This window comes from Rhinatrema bivittatum, chromosome 6 (genome assembly GCF_901001135.1).
Source record: "Rhinatrema bivittatum chromosome 6, aRhiBiv1.1, whole genome shotgun sequence".
Lineage (NCBI taxonomy): Eukaryota > Metazoa > Chordata > Amphibia > Gymnophiona > Rhinatrematidae > Rhinatrema > Rhinatrema bivittatum.
This window is the reverse complement of record NC_042620.1, coordinates 10,609,374-10,628,207: the sequence shown is the minus strand read 5'-3', so window position 1 is coordinate 10,628,207 and position 18,834 is coordinate 10,609,374. Positions and strand designations below refer to the sequence as shown.

The following is an 18,834-nucleotide window of genomic DNA, read 5'->3' as shown; positions in this document are numbered from 1 at the left end:
TGGAGTGATGGTAACCAAAGATACCATTGTACCTGTGACGTCTAAAGAAAGTTGGATTTTCTTAGGTCCAGGATGTGCGGAGAGTAACTATTTTCTGTTAAAAGAAAGAATAGTGCAATTAAAACTCCCCAACCCCCCTCCCTTCTCCCCTCTGCACTTCGTAGCGCCTGGGGGAGTGTACCGGGACTTTGGTACAAGGTGGGGTGGCCGCTCTGATATCTGACCAGATGGGAGACCAGGAGGTGTCCCAATGGAGGATATCATGTAGGCTCCTGCAGGTGTGTGAGCGGTAAGTGGTACCCGCATTTCTGTATGCTGTACAAGGAGACACTGAGACCTGTGGCCAGGCCTCAAGGTGGACTTGTACATGGGGCAATGGTTGCTGAATCTCATGTTTAGCAGATCAGCCAATGCAGCTGGACCTTGGTTGGGAGGGAACCAAGAGTCAGAGCATTGGTCGGCACAGGGACTTGTTACTGACAAGAGAAGAAGCCCTGCTGCAATCCCAAGAAGATAGAGGGGTTCTCCTGATATTGTGGCTAACATAGCTAACATAGCGATATGTGACACTAATACAGTTCTAAAAGGCACATGACCCAGAACTTTTCGAACCACGGTCCGAATGGGAGAACACAACTCTATGGGAATGCCGCCGAAGCGGGTACTTACCATCCGACGTGGATCGCCGCAAGACGAGCCGGTGAAGATTGTTGACTCCGACGGTCTCCGGAGTCCTCGAGGGTAAGGCCGGGGACGTAAACGTCCATCTCGCTCTGAAACCCGGTATGGTGGCACAGGTACAGAGGAGACAGGCCAGGCGTGAGTGGCGTTTAGACTGCTAAGTGTAACAGATGGCCATAGTCCCACACCACTTGACGGTGGGGCACGCCAGGAACAGAGGAGCCCTAACGGAACTCATGTTCCCTTCCCTCGTCACAGCGGCTCGATGTGTCGTGACGCCAATGCAGAAGCTGTCGGACCTGGATCCGGAAGTTCTGGATCACCAAGGACTGCCAAAACTGTAGGAACAGTGCTGATGGCAGTGGTGATGTCGCTCTGCCCGAGCGTTGTCCAGCCTGGAGAAGGATGGCACCGATGTGCTGGATGGCGTCAGTGGCGGACGATCACGATGTCGGCGATGATGGGTGCCACGGTGCTCGGCCCGGTCTTTCCCCAGCGCCGAGATGGAAGCCCTCGTCGTCCTGGAAGGCGATCGATGACGAACTGTCAGCACGCCTGCTCTGCTCCTGACACAATGGAGTGTCTTAAGCTAATACGGGGCTTAAAAAAGAACCCAAAGCGTGGAGCAATGTGAGGAGGCGAGGGTATTATGTGGCGGTGCTATGTCGGTATTGACGATATTGAAGGCAACCTAAGGGGCTTCGAGGATATCATCAAAATGGGTATGAAAAATCGTCGATGACTGGCCAGGAGAATGATGACAGTGATGGGCACTGACAGCAGTGGCATAGGTATCTTTGAAACGATGTGGAATCGAATAATCGAAAAACATTGCCGTTATTGAAAAAGATACCGGCATCGACTGAGTCGAAGTCGAATCAATAGGGCGTCAAGGACACCGAAGGAAAACGGAGGTGTCGAGGGCATCGATGCATGGAGGCGGGCATTTATGCCGTTTGTGGCATGGCCACGGGCATCAACTATAGGGCCACAGACGTTGACGGTATCGATTTGGACAGACTCAGATTTCCAAGTGTACATGGTATCGGTGCCCCAGACACGTGTGTCGGTGGCATCGATATGGACACGTATGGAATCGATGGCATGGATCTCCCAGTCGATGAATTCCATCCCGGCATCAACGCCAGTCCTGGAATCGGCATGGGCATCGATGCCAGCCATAAGGCTGGCATTGGCATCAACGCCCATCCACGGAATCGAGCCGGCATGGATACCCACCGATGGGACCCACCTGGGCATCGAATTTCACCGATGGGAGCAGCCTGGCATCGACTGCCCTCGATGGATGCATTCTAACATAGATGCCCATGGATGAAACACCTGGGCATCGGTGTCCATCGATGCAAAAGGACCTGGCACCGATGCCATCGACGGACGGCCATCCGGCACCAATGCCATCGACGGACAAGCCATCCGGCACCGATGTCCATCGATGGGGACCATCCGGCACCGATGTCCACCGATGGGGACCATCCGGCATCGATGCCCACCGACGAATCGATGTGGCACCGATGCCCACCGATGGAAAAGGGCTGGACATCGGTGGGGAGGATGGGGCATCGATGGCATCCCCAAAAGGGGGGGTGGCATCGATGAAGTGCCCTGGGATCGTTAAAAAGTGTCTCGGGCAGCGGTGGCGGCGACCCGAGTATGCATGGCAGTGACTAACAGCGTGTGCGTCAATGGCATGCATCCGGGTAGGGACGGCACCGAGGAAGCCCAAGGAAAAAAAACAGTGCGTAGGAGGAAAAAGCCTGGTAGCACTGAAAAGCAAAAAACATGGATAAAGGCATCAGGGCACCGTGGGGGGAGGGGCGCTGATGACATATAAAAGCCCAGGGCGGTTTAGGAGGGTCCCGATGTAGCGATAGGGTATCGACTGCGTGAGGGTACCAGGGAACGAAGGACTTGAAGCTACAGAGGTCCTAAAGTTAAGGAAAAAATCCCTACCCCACTAGCATAAGCAAGCAGAGTGTCACAGAGATACTCGCAAGCTGTTTAAAGCTAACTGAAAAATGGGGGAAGGGAAGGCTTCAGTCAGTTAACAGCCTTAAGATAGTGACAGGAACCGACCGAAAAATAAGAATTAGTACTCACCGAGCGTCGTAAAAACGTACGCGGAGGGAGACCTGTGCAGGGAAAAGTGTTTTTTGAAGTGAAAAGTTAAGTGTTTCCATGAGGTAATTAGTTAAAAAATCCTCACAGAGCTCCAACCGCTATGCTGACTGCAGAGCGGAAAAAAGAAGACTGAGGGAGACACCTGTGGCTCACAGGGATAATTGCAGGCTGGGCATGCTCAGTGCACCCAGTGTGCCAGTGTCAGTCAAAGCTTGTTGAAACTTTGACAGAAAAGTTTTCCGTACAGGGCTCCATCCTCGATGTCACCCATTTGTGAGGACTACCATCCTGCTTGTCCTGTGAGAAATAGCTGATATAGTTGGTAGTGATGACTTCCAGGCAGAAGAGTATACGGAGTAAGTCTGGGAATGAGGGTCCTGGAGGAGCGAGTACCGGTTCCAGACTGTCACCTGAAAACAAAGGAGAGCGTGAGGAGAGAGCGGTAAGTCCGAGGAGGCAGAGTAGCTTAGGAAGCGAAACCCTTGCTAACTCGATCTGTTAGCAAATACTGAGACCTTAAATATCCGTCGTGGGTGATGTCATCTTCGGGGGACGCCCCCGAGGTTCACGCCATTGCTGGTACTTCAGTTGGGGCCGCGCCGCGTGCGTGCCCCTAGGCCTCCAGGAACATGGCAGATAGCAGCATCGAGCCGGTCTGGTAACGCCCAAGGACTTGCGGCAGGAGGACGCCGCGGCAGCCAATCTTCCCGCGGACGAAGAGGGAGGCGCCAAAGAAGTAAGGAGGGCGGAGAGAGGGTGTCGGGCACCGACGGACACAACAGTCTGGTAACCACCGGAGGGGATGCATTAAAGCTGGAGGTAGAAGAATCACTCAGTCTGGAATTCAGCTGCTAAAAGTCGGCAGCTAAGGTATCAAGAGTCTTCTGAAATCCATTGGGCCAGGCCAGGGATGGCCTGCAAGGCTGAAAGCTGAGCCGGGTCCATGGAGTTAGCAATCTGTTATGTTCTGTGTGTCTAGTTAGACAGTGGGCCCCTGGATCTTAGTAAGGGTAACTCCACCCACAGGCAGGAGCCCTGTGGTGACTCACCATGACAGGTGGAGTCTCAGTGATGATGGACAACAGAGAAATAACTGTTATACTGCAATGGTAACCCGAGGAACGGGTAATGAACTTAGTCCAAGATATAGGACCTGCAAGCAGGTCTTTTCCGATGATAGCCCGCAGCGCGGGATGGTCCTGGAAATATTTCTTCTTAGTAGAGCTTGAGTAGGCTATCGCTGCTAGAGGCCCATTGGGCAGGATAGGCCGGAGATAGTAGATGGATGTACACAAGGTAATAGGGAGCCGGTGGTAACCCGCAGTGCGGGGTGCCCTGAAGAATACCTTCTCTTGCTGATGTATGTGCAGGCGATATCCGGTAGTGGTCTGCCACGCGAGGTAGGCCGGACACCGGTGGCAAGATGCACAAGATGGTATGGATCCGGTAGTGGTCCGCAGAGCAGGAGATCCCAGGAATCCACCCAGTGAAGGTAGAGGCAGGTGGAGAGCAGGCACTGTATTCGGCACCGAAGAAGTAGATTGGAGCGTAGGCACCGAGAAAACCTAGAACGGAGCAGGGCCAGGTCGTCCAAAGAATGATGCAGGACTCACTAGAAGAGAGCAGAGACAGTGAGAGAGGCCCTCTGAGGAGCGGATAGCCCTGAGTGTGAGTGAGGCCCCCGATGCGCAGGTACCAAGAACACTCAGACAGGAATAGCAACCAGAGTCGCAGGATGGCGGAATAAGCAGGACTGGAATCCTTGGTGACTTGTCTTACTGAATGTCAGCTGAGCTTAAGTAGTAGAAGCGGGTGATGTCATGCGGTGGGGACGCCCCCGAGGTTCCCGCCATGACGTGCTCAAGAAGGGGCCAGGCACGCGCGCACATGCCCTAGGTTACCCCAGAAATAAGATAGTTGCCATGAGCGCTCACGCCGTCCCGGGAACGCCATGAGGGTCAGCGTGGAGAAGCGGAGACGGCTTTCTTCCCCAGACTAGAAGCAGTGGAGAGAAAAGAGGTGAGCAGCAGAGGTCACAGCCGCCTGCAACCAATGGGCGCAACAGTATGCTTCCCTCTCAGTTCTATCTTCTTAGGTTGAGCACTTTCCCTTACTAAAGGTAAACGCCTACGAAGACCTCTGTTTCTCTCTTTTCTCTCCGGCCAATGCTGGGAGTGCTTAACCCATTTAAGGTTTCCCCTCTCCAAGTCATTTGGGAAACTGCTCTGGGGTTCATATGTGCTCACTGTTCCAGTTTGGCTCGACTGCCCATAAGCTGACTCCACAGGATTTTAAACTGAGGACAACCTAAAACTACTGGATAAGGGAGCTCTGTTCCATCTTGTAGTGTTCTGCTTACGCTCCCACACTATGTCTGGGCACTTTTAGACCATGCGGTCCTCTTCCTTACAGTAGGAGCATGTCCGCAAGGGGTGTTCCTGATTAACTTTCCCTGTTCCTCCCAAGGACTCTTCATTTTCTTCTTTTCCATATGAGCAGCATTCTTCCTCATGTCCTCTCTTGTACAAACGGCACAGAAGGAGAAAGTATCTACATCCTTATTACTGAGGTGCATCAGTTCCTCCAAGACCCCCTTGTTCTTTCGCCTTGAGGATCGACCATGCATAGGAGACTTAACTTTGTCTATATGGATGTTAGTCTCTAGTATTCACTGTGTCACGCTGACGTCCATCGCTTCACTTCGGTCACACCGGCAGCCTCTGGCCAAGTGACCTCTCCTTCCACAGTTGAAGCAGACAGAAGAGTTTGTGGTCTGGGTGCCACGTGAGGTCCACCACCTTCGCACCAGGCATGCAAATTACCAGGGAGACTTGTCCTCGGTGTGAGAGGACAGTGCATCAACTGGAGAGCAAGTCCTTGCCACAGTATCACTTCCTACTACACCAGGTTTATGCTCTCTGACCAGGGCTGCCAGATTGGAGTTGGGACTTGTCTACTATGTCCCTGAAGGTCTCTTCTGTATACCTTTCTGCCTCAGCTCCTGTAGGTCTGCCACTCTATCCTCCAGAGATAGAACGTGTTCTCTGTGAACCAGGAGGTCCTGCACTGGATGCACACATACAACTTCTCACCAATGGGTAAAAATCATACATGTGGTGCACGATGTATTTATTTATTTATTTATTTTTACGTTTTTATATGCCGATGTTCCTGTATAGAATACATATCGCACCGGTTTACAGAGAACTGAACTGTCGCCTCTGGGGCGGATACATTGGAACAGGTTGAAAATGAACTTACAGTGAAACAGATGGGCTGCAATTCAAAACACGATTAGCTAAAAAAAAGTACAATTAAAAAAAATATATTTACAGTGGGATTGGTGAACCAGCGTCTATAAAGTTCGATTTATATTCAAGACAGGAAGGCCTCTTTGCTGCTGGACTTCTGCCTTCATCTTAACTTTATTGATTTCTTAGTTTAATTAAGGTTGCTCAGGATGTAGGAATACGTAACTTAAGAATCCTTTAAATTTATTGGCTATTCACTGATAAGGGCTGAAGCAATCCTATGTTTAAGATAAAGGCCTAATTGATTTTTAACGTGAAAGTGTTTCTTGCCTATAAATTCAAGGATGAGCTACGGATGGGTGGGTATGGGGAGAAGGGAGGTTACGACGGACACTAGAATTACCTACCTAGGCTTGGATTTTATTATTGCACACACACACTAATGAATATACTCCATTATTTCACTTCTCCCCCAAACTTTTTAAGTCCTAAAATTTCCCAAAGCAAAACCCGCCAATCCTCTTTAGCCATCAGTAAGATGATCATCTTCTCTCAATGCTTCCACAGGAGATACTAGAAAAAAACTTACCTAGCTCCCTGGTCTTTTTTTTTAAATTTAGACACATACACACATCACGCGCGCGCACACACCCTCAAACACTAAGAGAAACTACTTTTCCTTGCTTTTAGTCAAGGCATACACACTTGAAGTTAGTTTACCCCATAATTTCACCTCTCCCCAAACTTAAGTCCCAATATTACCCAGCTAGCAATACTTACCAATCCTCTTCAGCCACCAGCAAATATTCCTCTTCTCTCAATACTCTCTAAGGACCCTAAGTAGACACCCAATTTGAAATTACAATACTCCCACACACCCACAAAAAGAGAAAAGAAATATCATTGTCAATGTACTTCGACTAGTCAGAGCCATTTGCTGCCCATCTCTTCCTCTGGGGAGGCAATAAAGCAAAAAAAATAAAATATCTATTCAAGGCAGATGTAGTCCTTCAGCATTTCACTGAATGGAGAGCCGATCTCTCCTCCACCACAATGGTAGTTATACAGGATCATCTGGCCTTTCCCTCATAAGCATGCTTAGGCAGACCATCTTCACTTCCATGAGTATGGTCCTGATTAGATCAAGCAGACTCTAAGGCAGTCCCTTTTGTCAACTGCGCAGTGATAGAAATTGCTACATGGTGCCCTTTATACGATAGTGTGCCCAGATCTCTCGCCCTGCACAGCACTCATTCCTTAGGCTGAAACTTGACCAGAAAGATGCAAGATGTAGGCCTAGTAAGTGCCTATTTTCCAAAGATGCATACTGTTCTTGTCCCTTCTTTTACCAGTTGTACCATGACATTTATCAATTTGTAATTTCAGATTCCCATTGCTGGGGACCAAAAGATCCTTCAACATATTTTCTAAAAAGGCTATGCTATTAGTGCCTTCCAGTCTCTCTGGGATCCCTACAATTCTGAAATTTCATCATCAGGATCTGTCTTCCAAGTCTACCACTTTCTCCAGCATGATCTCCTGTTCATGCAAGGAGATCAGCAAGTTTGCCGCAAAAGTCTCCCAAGTCAGAAACAATGTGCCCTAACTCCAAACCACGGACACATTCCCTTGAGTTTCTCATTTACCTTCTTATTCTACTGGACATATCCTCATTTACCTTCTTATACTACTGGACATATCCGCCGTATTTGACACCATCAATCACAACACCTTCCTATCCAGACTAAGCGAGATTGGACTTGACGGCACCACAATCAAATGGTTCAGCTCCTACCTAACTAACAGATCCTTCAAAGTATCCTTCAACAACAAAGAATCAAAACAGTTCCCCCTCTCACATGGCATCCCCCAAGGATCATTACTTTCCTCCACCCTGTTCAACATTTACATGTTCCCACTATGCAAACTCCTCATCGACCTGGGCCTACAATACTTTATATATGCCGATGACATCCAGATACTCCTCCCTACGAAAGAAGACTTACAGAACACCCTCCTACAATGCTTCACGGTCTCCCAGTCTACACCCTAAAGCCTCTTCAACTGTTACAGAACGCTACAGCAAGGTGTCTCACTAAATCCAACAAAAGAGATCATATAACACCAATTCTAAAGAAGCTCCACTGGCTCCCAGTCAAATCTCGAATCCTGTTTAAACTTCTATCAATCACCCACAAAGCCATATTCAACAACACTCCACTGGACCTCAGAATCCCTCTTCAGCTTCACACCTCTTCCCGACCGCTAAGATGAGCACAAAGAGGAACTCTACATGCACCTCCCATGAAAACATCTTTAAGTAAAAGAGCTCTATCCACAGCAGGCCCCAAACAGTGGAATCTGCTTCCTCCGGAGCTAAGGCTGATACATTGCCCCAACACGTTCAAAAAAAGACTCAAGACATGGCTATTCGGTCAAGCATTCCCTTAACTTACTTAGTCTTCCACAGCTCCCATAGACTGTTTTCATACTGTTGACGTCCAGAACCTATGCTCATGTTTTTACTCATCAATAAGAAATTTCTCCCTCCTCCCCCCTCCATGAACAACCTTCCTTCCCCCTCCCCCCATTAGCAAACCTCCCTCCCCATGCGCTAGTTTCGCTCTAATAGTGCACACTGCTACTGTTCCTAGTTATGTTATGTTATATTATCCAAGTTGTTTACTCCCTTGTTCATTGTAAGACATATGTTGTCATTGTTTTCTACTTGTTATAATGTAAACCGGAGTGATAAGTAATTCTGTTACCTGAACTTCGGTATAAAAAAAAGTTATAAATAAATAAATAAATAAATAAATAAATACAATGGAACTCCATCCTGGCTCGAATAAAAAAACTCCTATCACAAATATCACTAACCCTTAACCACTCTAAAACTGAAATCCTACACATCTCTAACAATCCCCCCACATGGAATATCCAAGACCATTCTTCCACTCAAAACAAAAGCCAAATTTTTGCAATTGTAAGAGACCTAGGCATTACACTAGACTCCGAGCTCAATCTGAAAACCTTCATAAATACAATTTTAAAAGAAGGCTATTTCAAACCTTAACTTCTCAAAAAAATCAAACCCCTACTACTCACTCAAGACTACTGTTCAATACTCCAGGCCCTCATCCTATCTAAACTCGACTATTGCAACTCCATTCTCCTCGGACTCCCAGCCTCTACCCTCAAGCCACTTCAGCTACTGCAAAATGTGACAGCCAGATCCCTCACAAACAGCAAGCGCTCCACACACATCACCCCCATACTGAAAGAACTCCACTGGCTCCCCATAACCAAAGATTGCCAAAGAGGTAAAGAGAGGTGACAAAACATTTTTCAGATACATCAGTAAAAGGAGAAAAGTTCAAAGTGGTATAATGAAATTGAAAGGTGAAAAGGATCAATGTGTAGAGAGAGACGAAGAAATGGCAGAAATACTAAACGATTACTTCAGTTCGGTGTTCACTAAAGAGGACCCAGGAGAAGGACCGTCGCCAGTTAACAAGAAATTGGAGGGGAGCGGAGTAGATGTAACTCCGTTTACAGTGGAGAAGGTGTGGGAAGAGCTGGAAAAACTGAAAGTGGACAAAGCCATGGGGCCTGATGAGGTTCATCTCAGGATACTGAGGGAGCTCAGAGATGTGCTGGCGGGTCCGCTGCATGACCTGTTCAATAGATCACTAGAAACGGGAGTGGTGCCGAGTGATTGGAGAAGAGTGGTGGTGGTCCCACTTCACAAGAATGGGAGCAGAGAGGAGGCTGGAAACTACAGGCCGGTTAGCCTCACCTCGGTGGTGGGAAAAGTGATGGAGTCACTGCTGAAAGAAAGAATAGTGAACTATCTACATTCTGAAGAAATGTTGGACCAGAGACAGCATGGATTCACCAGGGGAAGATCCTGTCAGACTAATCTGATTGACTTTTTCAACTGGGTGACTAGGGAATTGGATCAAGGAAGAGCGCTAGATGTCATCTACTTGGATTTCAGCAAGGCTTTTGATACGGTCCCGCACAGGAGGCTGGTGAATAAAATGAGAAGCTTAGGAGTGAGTGCCAAGGTGGTGGCCTGGATCGCAAACTGGTTGACGGACAGAAGACAATGTGTGATGATAAATGGAACTTACTCTGAAGAGAAAGCGGTGTTAAGCGGAGTGCCGCAAGGATCGGTGTTGGGACCGGTCCTGTTCAATATCTATGTGAGCGACATAGCGGATGAGATAGAAGGAAAGGTTTGTCTGTTTGCGGATGACACTAAAATCTGCAACAGAGTGGACATGCCGGAAGGAGTGGTGAGAATGAGACAGGATTTAAGGAAGCTGGAAGAGTGGTCGAAGATATGGCAGCTGAGATTCAATGCCAAGAAGTGCAGAGTCATGCATATGGGGTGTGGAAATCCGGAAGAACTGTATTTGATGGGGGGAGACAGGCTGATGTCCACGGAGCAGGAGAGAGACCTAGGGGTGATAGTGTCTAATGATCTGAAGTCGGCGAAACAATGTGACAAGGTGATAGCTAAAGCCAAAAGAATGCTGGGCTGCATAGAGAGAGGAATATCGAGTAAGAAAATGGAAGTAATTATTCCCTTGTACAGGTCCTTGGTGAGGCCTCACCTGGAGTACTGTGCTCAGTTCTGGAGACCGTATCTCTGAAGGGTCAGAGACAGGATGGAGGCGGTCCAGAGAAGGGCGATCAAAAAGGTGGAGGGTCTTCATCGAATGCCTTATGAGGAGAGGTTGAAGAATCTAAATATGCACACCCTAGAGGAGAGGAGGAGCAGAGGTGATATATGATACAGACTTTCAGATACTTGAAAGGCTTTAATGATCCAAAGATAATGACAAACCTTTTCCGTTGGAAAAAAATCAGCAGAACCAGAGGTCACGATTTAACAGTCCAGGGAGGAAGACTCAGAACCAATGTCAGAAAGTATTTCTTCACGGAGAGGGTGGTGGATGCCTGGAATGCCCTTCCGGAGGGCATTCCAGGCATCCACCAACAGACCAGAACTGTGATGGGACTTCAAAGGGACATGGGATAAATACTGTGGATCCATAAAGTCTAGAGGATGTGAATGAAGAGTGGGTGGCTTGCAGGAACGACGGCTACTACCTGGAGATAATACCCTTATTCAATAAACATACACATGGTTAATGCAACTCCAACACTGCTCTAAGCTTCAACGGCAAGAGGTAATGTGGAAAAAAGGATTTGCATTCACAAAAAAGCGGGGAGTAGCTTGCTTGTTATGGCGGTTACTACCCCAAACCAAATAAGCCTGATACTTCACTTTCAATGTATATCCAGCATAGCTCTCTGCTTCAATGGCAGGGATTCAATGGCAGGGGAGAAAAACAGATACTTCACGCATATCCAGCATAGCTCTCTACTTCAACAGCAGGGGAGAAAGCCTGATAGCTCTCTGCTTCAATGGCAGGGATTCAATGGCAGGGGAGAAAAACAGATACTTCACGCATATCCAGCATAGCTCTCTACTTCAACAGCAGGGGAGAAAGCCTGATAGCTCTCTGCTTCAATGGCAGGGGGAATGAAGAAAAGTGGATCTATATACAGACAACAACCAACAAGGGCTGAATTACATAGTCTGAGTAAACAAATAAGCATGGGTGTAGCTTGCTTATTGCGGCGGTTCCTACCCCTAACTAATTAAGCTAGATATTTCAATTAGATGCAGTTCCAACACTGCTCTCTACATTAATGGCGGGGGTGAAAGGGAAGTAGAACCAAAAGGTTACTAAGGGCCAAGAATAACAGATAAGTATGAGAGAGAGAAAAACAAAAAAGCGCGAAAGCTTGCTGGGCAGACTGGATGGGCTGTTTGGTCTTCTGCCATCATTTCTAAATTTCTATAACCCACAGAATTAAATATAAAGCCCTTACTGTCATACACAAATCCATCAACAACGAAAAGACTGACTGGCTAAAGGACAACTTTCACCCATACACCTCTCAAAGAAACCTGCGTTCTGAAAACACTGGACTACTTACTGTCCCCTCCATCAAACAGGCTCCCCTCGCCTCAACGCGAGAACGTCCAATTTCAATAGCAGGCCCCGCACTGTGGAACAAACTACCAACAGAACTCCGAACGGAGCCCTCACCACAGAACTTCAAGAAATCACTAAAAACCTGGCTTTTCCGAAAAGCCTATCCTGACAACAATTAACCCACCCCACTGAGATCCATCACCAAACAACCAGCTCTATAACCCCACCAAGAGAATTCAGAACATGTATTTATTTATTTATTTGTGGCTTTTATATCCCGAACTTCGTAAGGAACATCAGATTGGTTTACAGTAGAACTTCAAAATCAGCAAACAAGGCTTTACATGGAACTTATAAGTAAACAGTGATGAAAACTTCAAATTAGCAACGAGGCTTAACATAGAAACTTAAATAGGAATTATAAGTAAACAGAGATAACATTTGGAGAAATGTTGGGAGTAGTAGCAAGAAGGAAAGATTGGGAAGAGGAGGAAGGGGGGAGGGGGGAAGGGGAGGGGAAGGCTAAATTACATAGGTTGCAGGGATTTATGTACAGGATATGCATTTGTGTGGATATAGAAAATGTTGCCATAATAAATGAATTTACAAAATAATTGCGATTATGAGAGATAGACATTATATGCGACATCTCCAACAAAGATCCATATGATCTCTTTAACGTTAGCTATTTTAACGATAATGTTAAGAAACTAAATAGCACATATTATTCAATGTTATAATTGTTAAAGCAACTCATAGATGTAGTTTTTACAATGCTACAATTGTACAATGTAAAGATAATATGACCGCCGTCACATTATCTAAAAGATATAATGTAAACCCATGTGATAGCCATGTGTGAACGTCGGTATATAAAAACAAACAAATAAATAAATAAATACTGTGGAAATTGAGATTTTAACGGCTATTAAATCTTTTGAGAAGTCTGCTCTAATATATTTTAGTTCTGATAGAATTAGAGCTCATGGGCCTCCGACTCTGCTGGCTCATCCATGTGCTCCTGCCTCTCTATTCCCTTCGCTACCTGAGCCTCCGACTCACTGGCTTCGAGATAATATTCATTAATTTGCCTCTCTGCCATACTTCTAAGTTTATCTCAAAATCGTTATACACAGATTAAAGGTGAATTTAACTATGAACAGCTATTGCATCATGGGGATATAGGGCAGATGGAGCTTGATAGAAATGTGCCTGCTGCCGTTAGCACTCACCAGTTCCTGCACTTTTTAATCCAGCTTTAAGTGCACCCGTGAAAACTCACCTGTGCTTATGGTTGCTATGAGGGAGAGAAATAGCTATCAGGGCAATCTCCCCAGGTAAATATCTATTTACCCAGCTAGATCCCTTTAAAAACCCTCTCTCCCAGTACACTGCAGCACCTCTGTCCATAGCTGGTAACGAGGCCTCTGTGACAAGAAACTCAACCATGAGTCACTTGGCAAGAACAGGAGACAGAGAAGCAAGTTAGAGTTTCACATTTGGAAGTGGCAGATCCCACCCATCCACATTCAGAAGGGTTCCCAATTTGTTAGAAAACAGAATGCATACATTTATTAAGGAAAAGAGAACGTCTGCTGGAAGTCATTTGCTTGCACCCTTTAATAGCGGGAATGTACTGGGAGGGTAAAATCTATGGAGGAAGTAAGGGATAGGATGAGGCCACAGAGCAGGCATGAGTGGCGGGTGGTTGAGGAGGAGCATCTTACCTTAAATTTTCTGATTTCAGATGCGTCACTGAGTTTTCCAGTCCCTCCCAGTTCTGAGAGTTCCTATGTTTAGAAAAATATTAAAGTGTTGAATACTTACAGAATCATTGGTGAATCTTTTTTCCTTTTTATGTCTCATCACTGTATAGCTTTATAGAAGACAATTTTTCAAAAGCCATTTACACAGGTAAGAACATAAGAAATGCCCTGCTGGGTCAGACCAAGGTCTCCGACAGTGGTCAGTCCGGGTCACAAGTACCCAGCAGATCCCAAAAAGTAGTTCTATTTCTTATCGCTCACGGACAGGGATAAGCGATGCCTTTCTCCAAGGCTATAAGAAAATTATTACTTACCTGCTAATTTTCGTTCCTGTAGTACCATGGATCAGTCCAGACAGTGGGTTATGTCCCCAATCCAGCAGATGGAGTCAGCACAAGCTTTGAGGGGGCGTATCCATATATACTACTACCCCCTCTGCAGGAGTTCAGTATCGAGTATATCAAAGCCAGAGTAGAAACCCCCGAAGGATCAAGTTTGTGGAAACAGATAATGAAAACAATTGTAACCGCAACAAGTAACTGCAAACATCCTACCAACTTGTAGGGAGCTGTGAAAAACAGCGAAAAGAAACGACTGTGAAGACACAGAACACTGCGAGCAAGAAGTAGCGCAGAGCTGAGCAGGATCAAGAACCCAAACGCGGTGGGCGTCTGGACTGATCCATGGTACTACAGGAACGAAAATTAGCAGGTAAGTAATAATTTTCTTTTCCCTGTACGTACCTGGATCAGTCCAGACAGTGGGATGTACCCAAGCTTCCCTAAATCGGGTGGGATCCTGCGAGGCCTGCTCGAAGAACCTGCTCGCCAAAGTGTCCAGAGACTGAAGAGGCGAGGTGCAGACGATAGTGCCTCGAGAACGTGTGTAACGATTTCCAGGTGGCTGCCCTACAAATTTCCTGCGAGGATACCGAGCGAACCTCCGCCCAGGAAGCCACCTGAGAACGTGTAGAATGCGCTATGATTCCGGGTGGGGGAGTCCGACCCGACCCAATGTAGGAAGCAGCAATGCCGGCCTTCAGCCATCTGGCAATGGTAGTCTTCGAGGCCTGAGACCCCTTCTTAGGACCGGCCCAGAGTACGAAGAGATGGTCAGAGGTCCGGAACTCATTTGTAGCCTCCAGATAGAGGCGCAGAGTGTGCTTGACATTCAAGAGACGGAGAGACTTCAGCTCTGAGGAAGAGAAGGACGGCAACTCCACCGTCTGGTTCACATGGAATGCAGAAACCACCTTCGGAAGGAAGGAGGGAACGGTGCGAAGCGAAACTCCAGAGTCGGAGAAACGGAGATAGGGCTCTCTACACGACAGAGCCTGCAGCTCCGAGATGCGTCGAGCGGAACAGATGGTCACAAGAAATACAGTCTTGAGAGTGAGATCCTTTATCGTTGCGCTGCGCAGCGGCTCGAACGGTGGTCCCGACAGGGAGCGAAGCACAGGTTAAGACTCCAGGAGGGACAAGGGTCCCGTAACGGAGGACGCATATGCTTGACACCCTTGAGAAAACGAGCAATCTCAGGATACTGTAGAAGAGAGCCCCCATCGCTCAACAGCGAACCAAGGGCGGCCACCTGAACCCGTAGTGAATTATAGGCGAGCCCTTTTTCCACCCCCGCCTGTAGAAACTGAAGGATCTGAGGTACAGAAGCCTTAGCGGGTCTCGTGGCCTGGCCGGTACACCACAGCTCGAACATAGGCCGCCGACATCGATGTCTTTCGTGCCCGCAATAGCATGGATACTACCGCCTCCGGGTAGCCCCGACGCCGGAGGCGGCGCCTCACAAAAGCCAGGCCGCAAGACAGAAGAGTTCTGCCTGCTCGAAAAATACCGGGCCCTGATGTAGGAGCTGGGGGAGGTGCCCCAGCCTGATTGGCCCGTCGATCACCAGCTGTAGCAGGTCCGCAAACCAGGGTCGCCTGGGCCATTCAGGGGCGACGAAAACCACGGTCCCCTGATGGCTTTCTATTCTGAGGAGCATCCTGCCCACCAGGGGCCATGGTGGAAAAGCGTAGAGCAGAAGATGTGGCGGCCACGGGAGGACCAGGGCATCCACTCCCTCCGCGCCTCGCTCTCTCCGGCGACTGAAGAAGCGTGGGGCCTTGGCGTTGAGAGCGGACGCCATCAGATCCAAGTGGGGGGCCCCCCACCGATGGACGAGGAGTTGCATCGCTTTGTCGGAGAGAGACCACTCTCCGGGGTCCAGCAGTTGACGACTGAGGAAGTCCGCCTGGACGTTGTCCACACCTGCATTGTGCGAGGCCGCTAGCCGGACGAGATGACGCTCCGCCCATTGCATCAGCAGCGCCGCCTCGAGCGCGACCTGCGGGCTGCGCGTGCCTCCTTGTCGGTTGATGTAGGCCACGGTGGTAGCGTTGTCCGATAGGATTCTGACTTCCCGGTTCCGAAGAAGCGGGAGGAAATGTCGCAGAGCTAGCCGGACAGCTCTGGTTTCCAGACGGTTGATTGACCACTTCGCCTCCACCGTGGACCACGTCCCCTGCGTGGCGCTTCGATCGCAGACTGCACCCCAGCCTGCTAGACTGGCATCGGTGGTCACCACCACCCAATTTGGCAGATCGAGGGACACGCCACGGGCCAGGTTCGGCGGATCCAACCACCAGCCCAGACTGTCCCTGGCATTCTGCGGGAGCAGGAGAATCATCTGGTAGTCCTGCGATACTGGTTTCCAACGGGAGAGGAGTGCCCACTGTAAGGTCCTGATGTGCGCGAAAGCCCAAGGTACAAGGTCGATGGTGGACCCCATCACTCCCAGGAGTTGCAGGTAGTCCCAGGAGGTGGGCTCTGGTAACACAGAGAACCGTCGTGTGTGATCCCGCAAGGATTGAGCTTTGTCCTGGCGCAGAAAAACTTTGCCCAGTAGGGTTTCGAAGGTCGCCCCCAAAAAAACCCAAGCGTTGCGAGGACATGAGGGAGCTCTTGGAGAAGTTCACTACCCATCCCAGGGAATGTAGAAACCGTACTACTCGAGTCACCGCTGAGCGTCCATGATCGAATGACTTCGCCCAGAGGAGCCAATCGTCCAGATAAGGATGAACCAGGATGCCCTCCTTCCGGAGAGCTGCCGCCACGACTACCATGATCTTGGTGAAGGTGCGCGGCGCCGTCGCCAATCCAAACGGGAGAGCCGTGAACTGAAAATGCTGGTCCAGAATTTTGAAACGAAGGAAACAGTGGTGGTCCGGGCGGATGGGAATGTGCAGGTAGGCCTCCGTTAAGTCCAGGGAGGAGAGGAACTCCCCCCGATGCACCGCCGCAATCACTGACCGGAGCGTTTCCATGCGGAACCGGACGACTCGAAGGGATTTGTTGACTTCCTTGAGGTCTAGGATAGGCCGGAAGGAACCGTCCTTCTTTGGTACGACGAAATAGATGGAATAGTGGCCCGAGCCCACCTCTCCGAAGGGCACGGGCGCAATAGCGCCTATCTCCCGGAGTCTGTCCAGAGTCAGCAGCACCGCTCCTCTCTTGAGGTCCGAGCCACAGGGGGAAAAGATGAACCTTCCCTGCGGGGGGCGGACAAATTCCAATGCGTAGCCGTGTTTTATGGTATCCAGGACCCACTGGTCTGAGGTGATCCGTGCCCACTCCGCGTAGAAATACGTTAGTCGGTCCCCAATCCTGGGGACAGGGGAGTGGGCGAGACTGGCATCATTGTAAAGACTTGGTATAGGGGTTCCCAGTTCCGGGAGTAGTGCGTGCAGGCCGACGCCCGCGAAAGGAGCGCGACCAGGGCTGAGACCTGGGGGTGGATGACCGGGAGCCCGCCTGTCTGTATCCCCTGTAGCGCCGTTGCGCTCTGGCTCTGGTCCGAGAAGAAGAAAATGCTCTGGATGGTCGAAACCTATCCTCCGGCAGCCGATGAACAGCGTTCTCCCCCAGGGACTTGATGATCTGGTCCAAATCCTCCCCGAAGAGGAACTTGCCCCTGAAGGGAAGAGAGCCCAGACTCGACTAAGAGGACGTATCAGCTGCCCAATTGCGTAGCCACAGTAGTCGTCGTGCTGCCACTACCGAAACCATGGATCTTGCGAGGACCCGAAAAAGGTCGTACGAGGCGTCCGCCCCATACGCCACTGCGGCTTCTAGCCGATCTGCCTGGGCAGCCTCATCGGACGGCAGGTTCTGAGACGTGAGGGGTGAGACCTCGAAAACCCGCTTAAGGAAAACTTCCAACTTACGATCCTGTGTGTCCCGCAACGCCGCACCTCCCGTCACTGGGATAGTCGTCCTCTTCGTGACCGCCGACACTGCGGAGTCCACCTTTGGGACCTTGATGAGGTCCAGAAATCTTCGGGGAGCGGGTGCAGCTTTTCCATAGCCCGGCTGCTCTTCAGGGAGGCCTCCGGGGTGTCCCATTCCCTGGTGAGAAGTTGTAAAAACGAGTCATGAATGGGAAAAGCCCGAGCCCTCGGCCGGAGTGCCGCCAGGACAGGATCTCCCTTCCTTGAAGTGACGACAGCGGGAGCTACTGGGGCAGGCGGGTCTTGTGGCGGGTCCAAATCTAATTCTTGGATGATCTGCGGGATGAGGTCGTCCAGCTCTTCCCTCTGGAAGAGGCGTAGGGTACGCGGATCATCCCCCTCCTGCGTGCCGTCCCCTTGTCCCCCGTCCGGGAGGTCAAGTCCATGTCCCGCTGGGTCTGGCACCGCCCCCACTGCCGCGGGCGTGGATCGGACCCAGGTAGGGAGGCGGGAGGCCCCCACTCCCGGAGGGTCGGGGGGGGCCGGCGTCGAGGGCGACATCCGAGGGATCTTAGGAGGGGGGGGGGTCCCACAGGTGCTTCCAGCCCCTGCAGATAAGCGGTATGCATGAGCAGGATAAACTCCGGAGAGAACCCCGGCCTGCTCGGGTGCGCTTCGGGGGCGGCGTGGTTCCTGCTCCCTGGCTCTGGGTGCTTGGTTCCTGCACCAAAATCGGGGGAACACCCCCGCTGGTAGAG

At 49.7% G+C, this 18,834-nt stretch overlaps 1 protein-coding gene across 3 annotated transcripts in view; it reads right to left on the bottom strand.

Annotated features, from left to right (window-relative positions):
* The window catches only part of CFAP65 (cilia and flagella associated protein 65), a 401,443-nt gene that overhangs the window by 42,431 nt on the left and 340,178 nt on the right, over nt 1-18,834 (bottom strand). For all 3 annotated transcript variants that reach the window (XM_029605027.1, XM_029605028.1, XM_029605029.1), the window contains one exon: nt 13,816-13,878. In XM_029605027.1, coding sequence (XP_029460887.1) covers nt 13,816-13,878 — 63 coding nt within the window. The remainder of the gene's footprint in view (nt 1-13,815; nt 13,879-18,834) is intronic.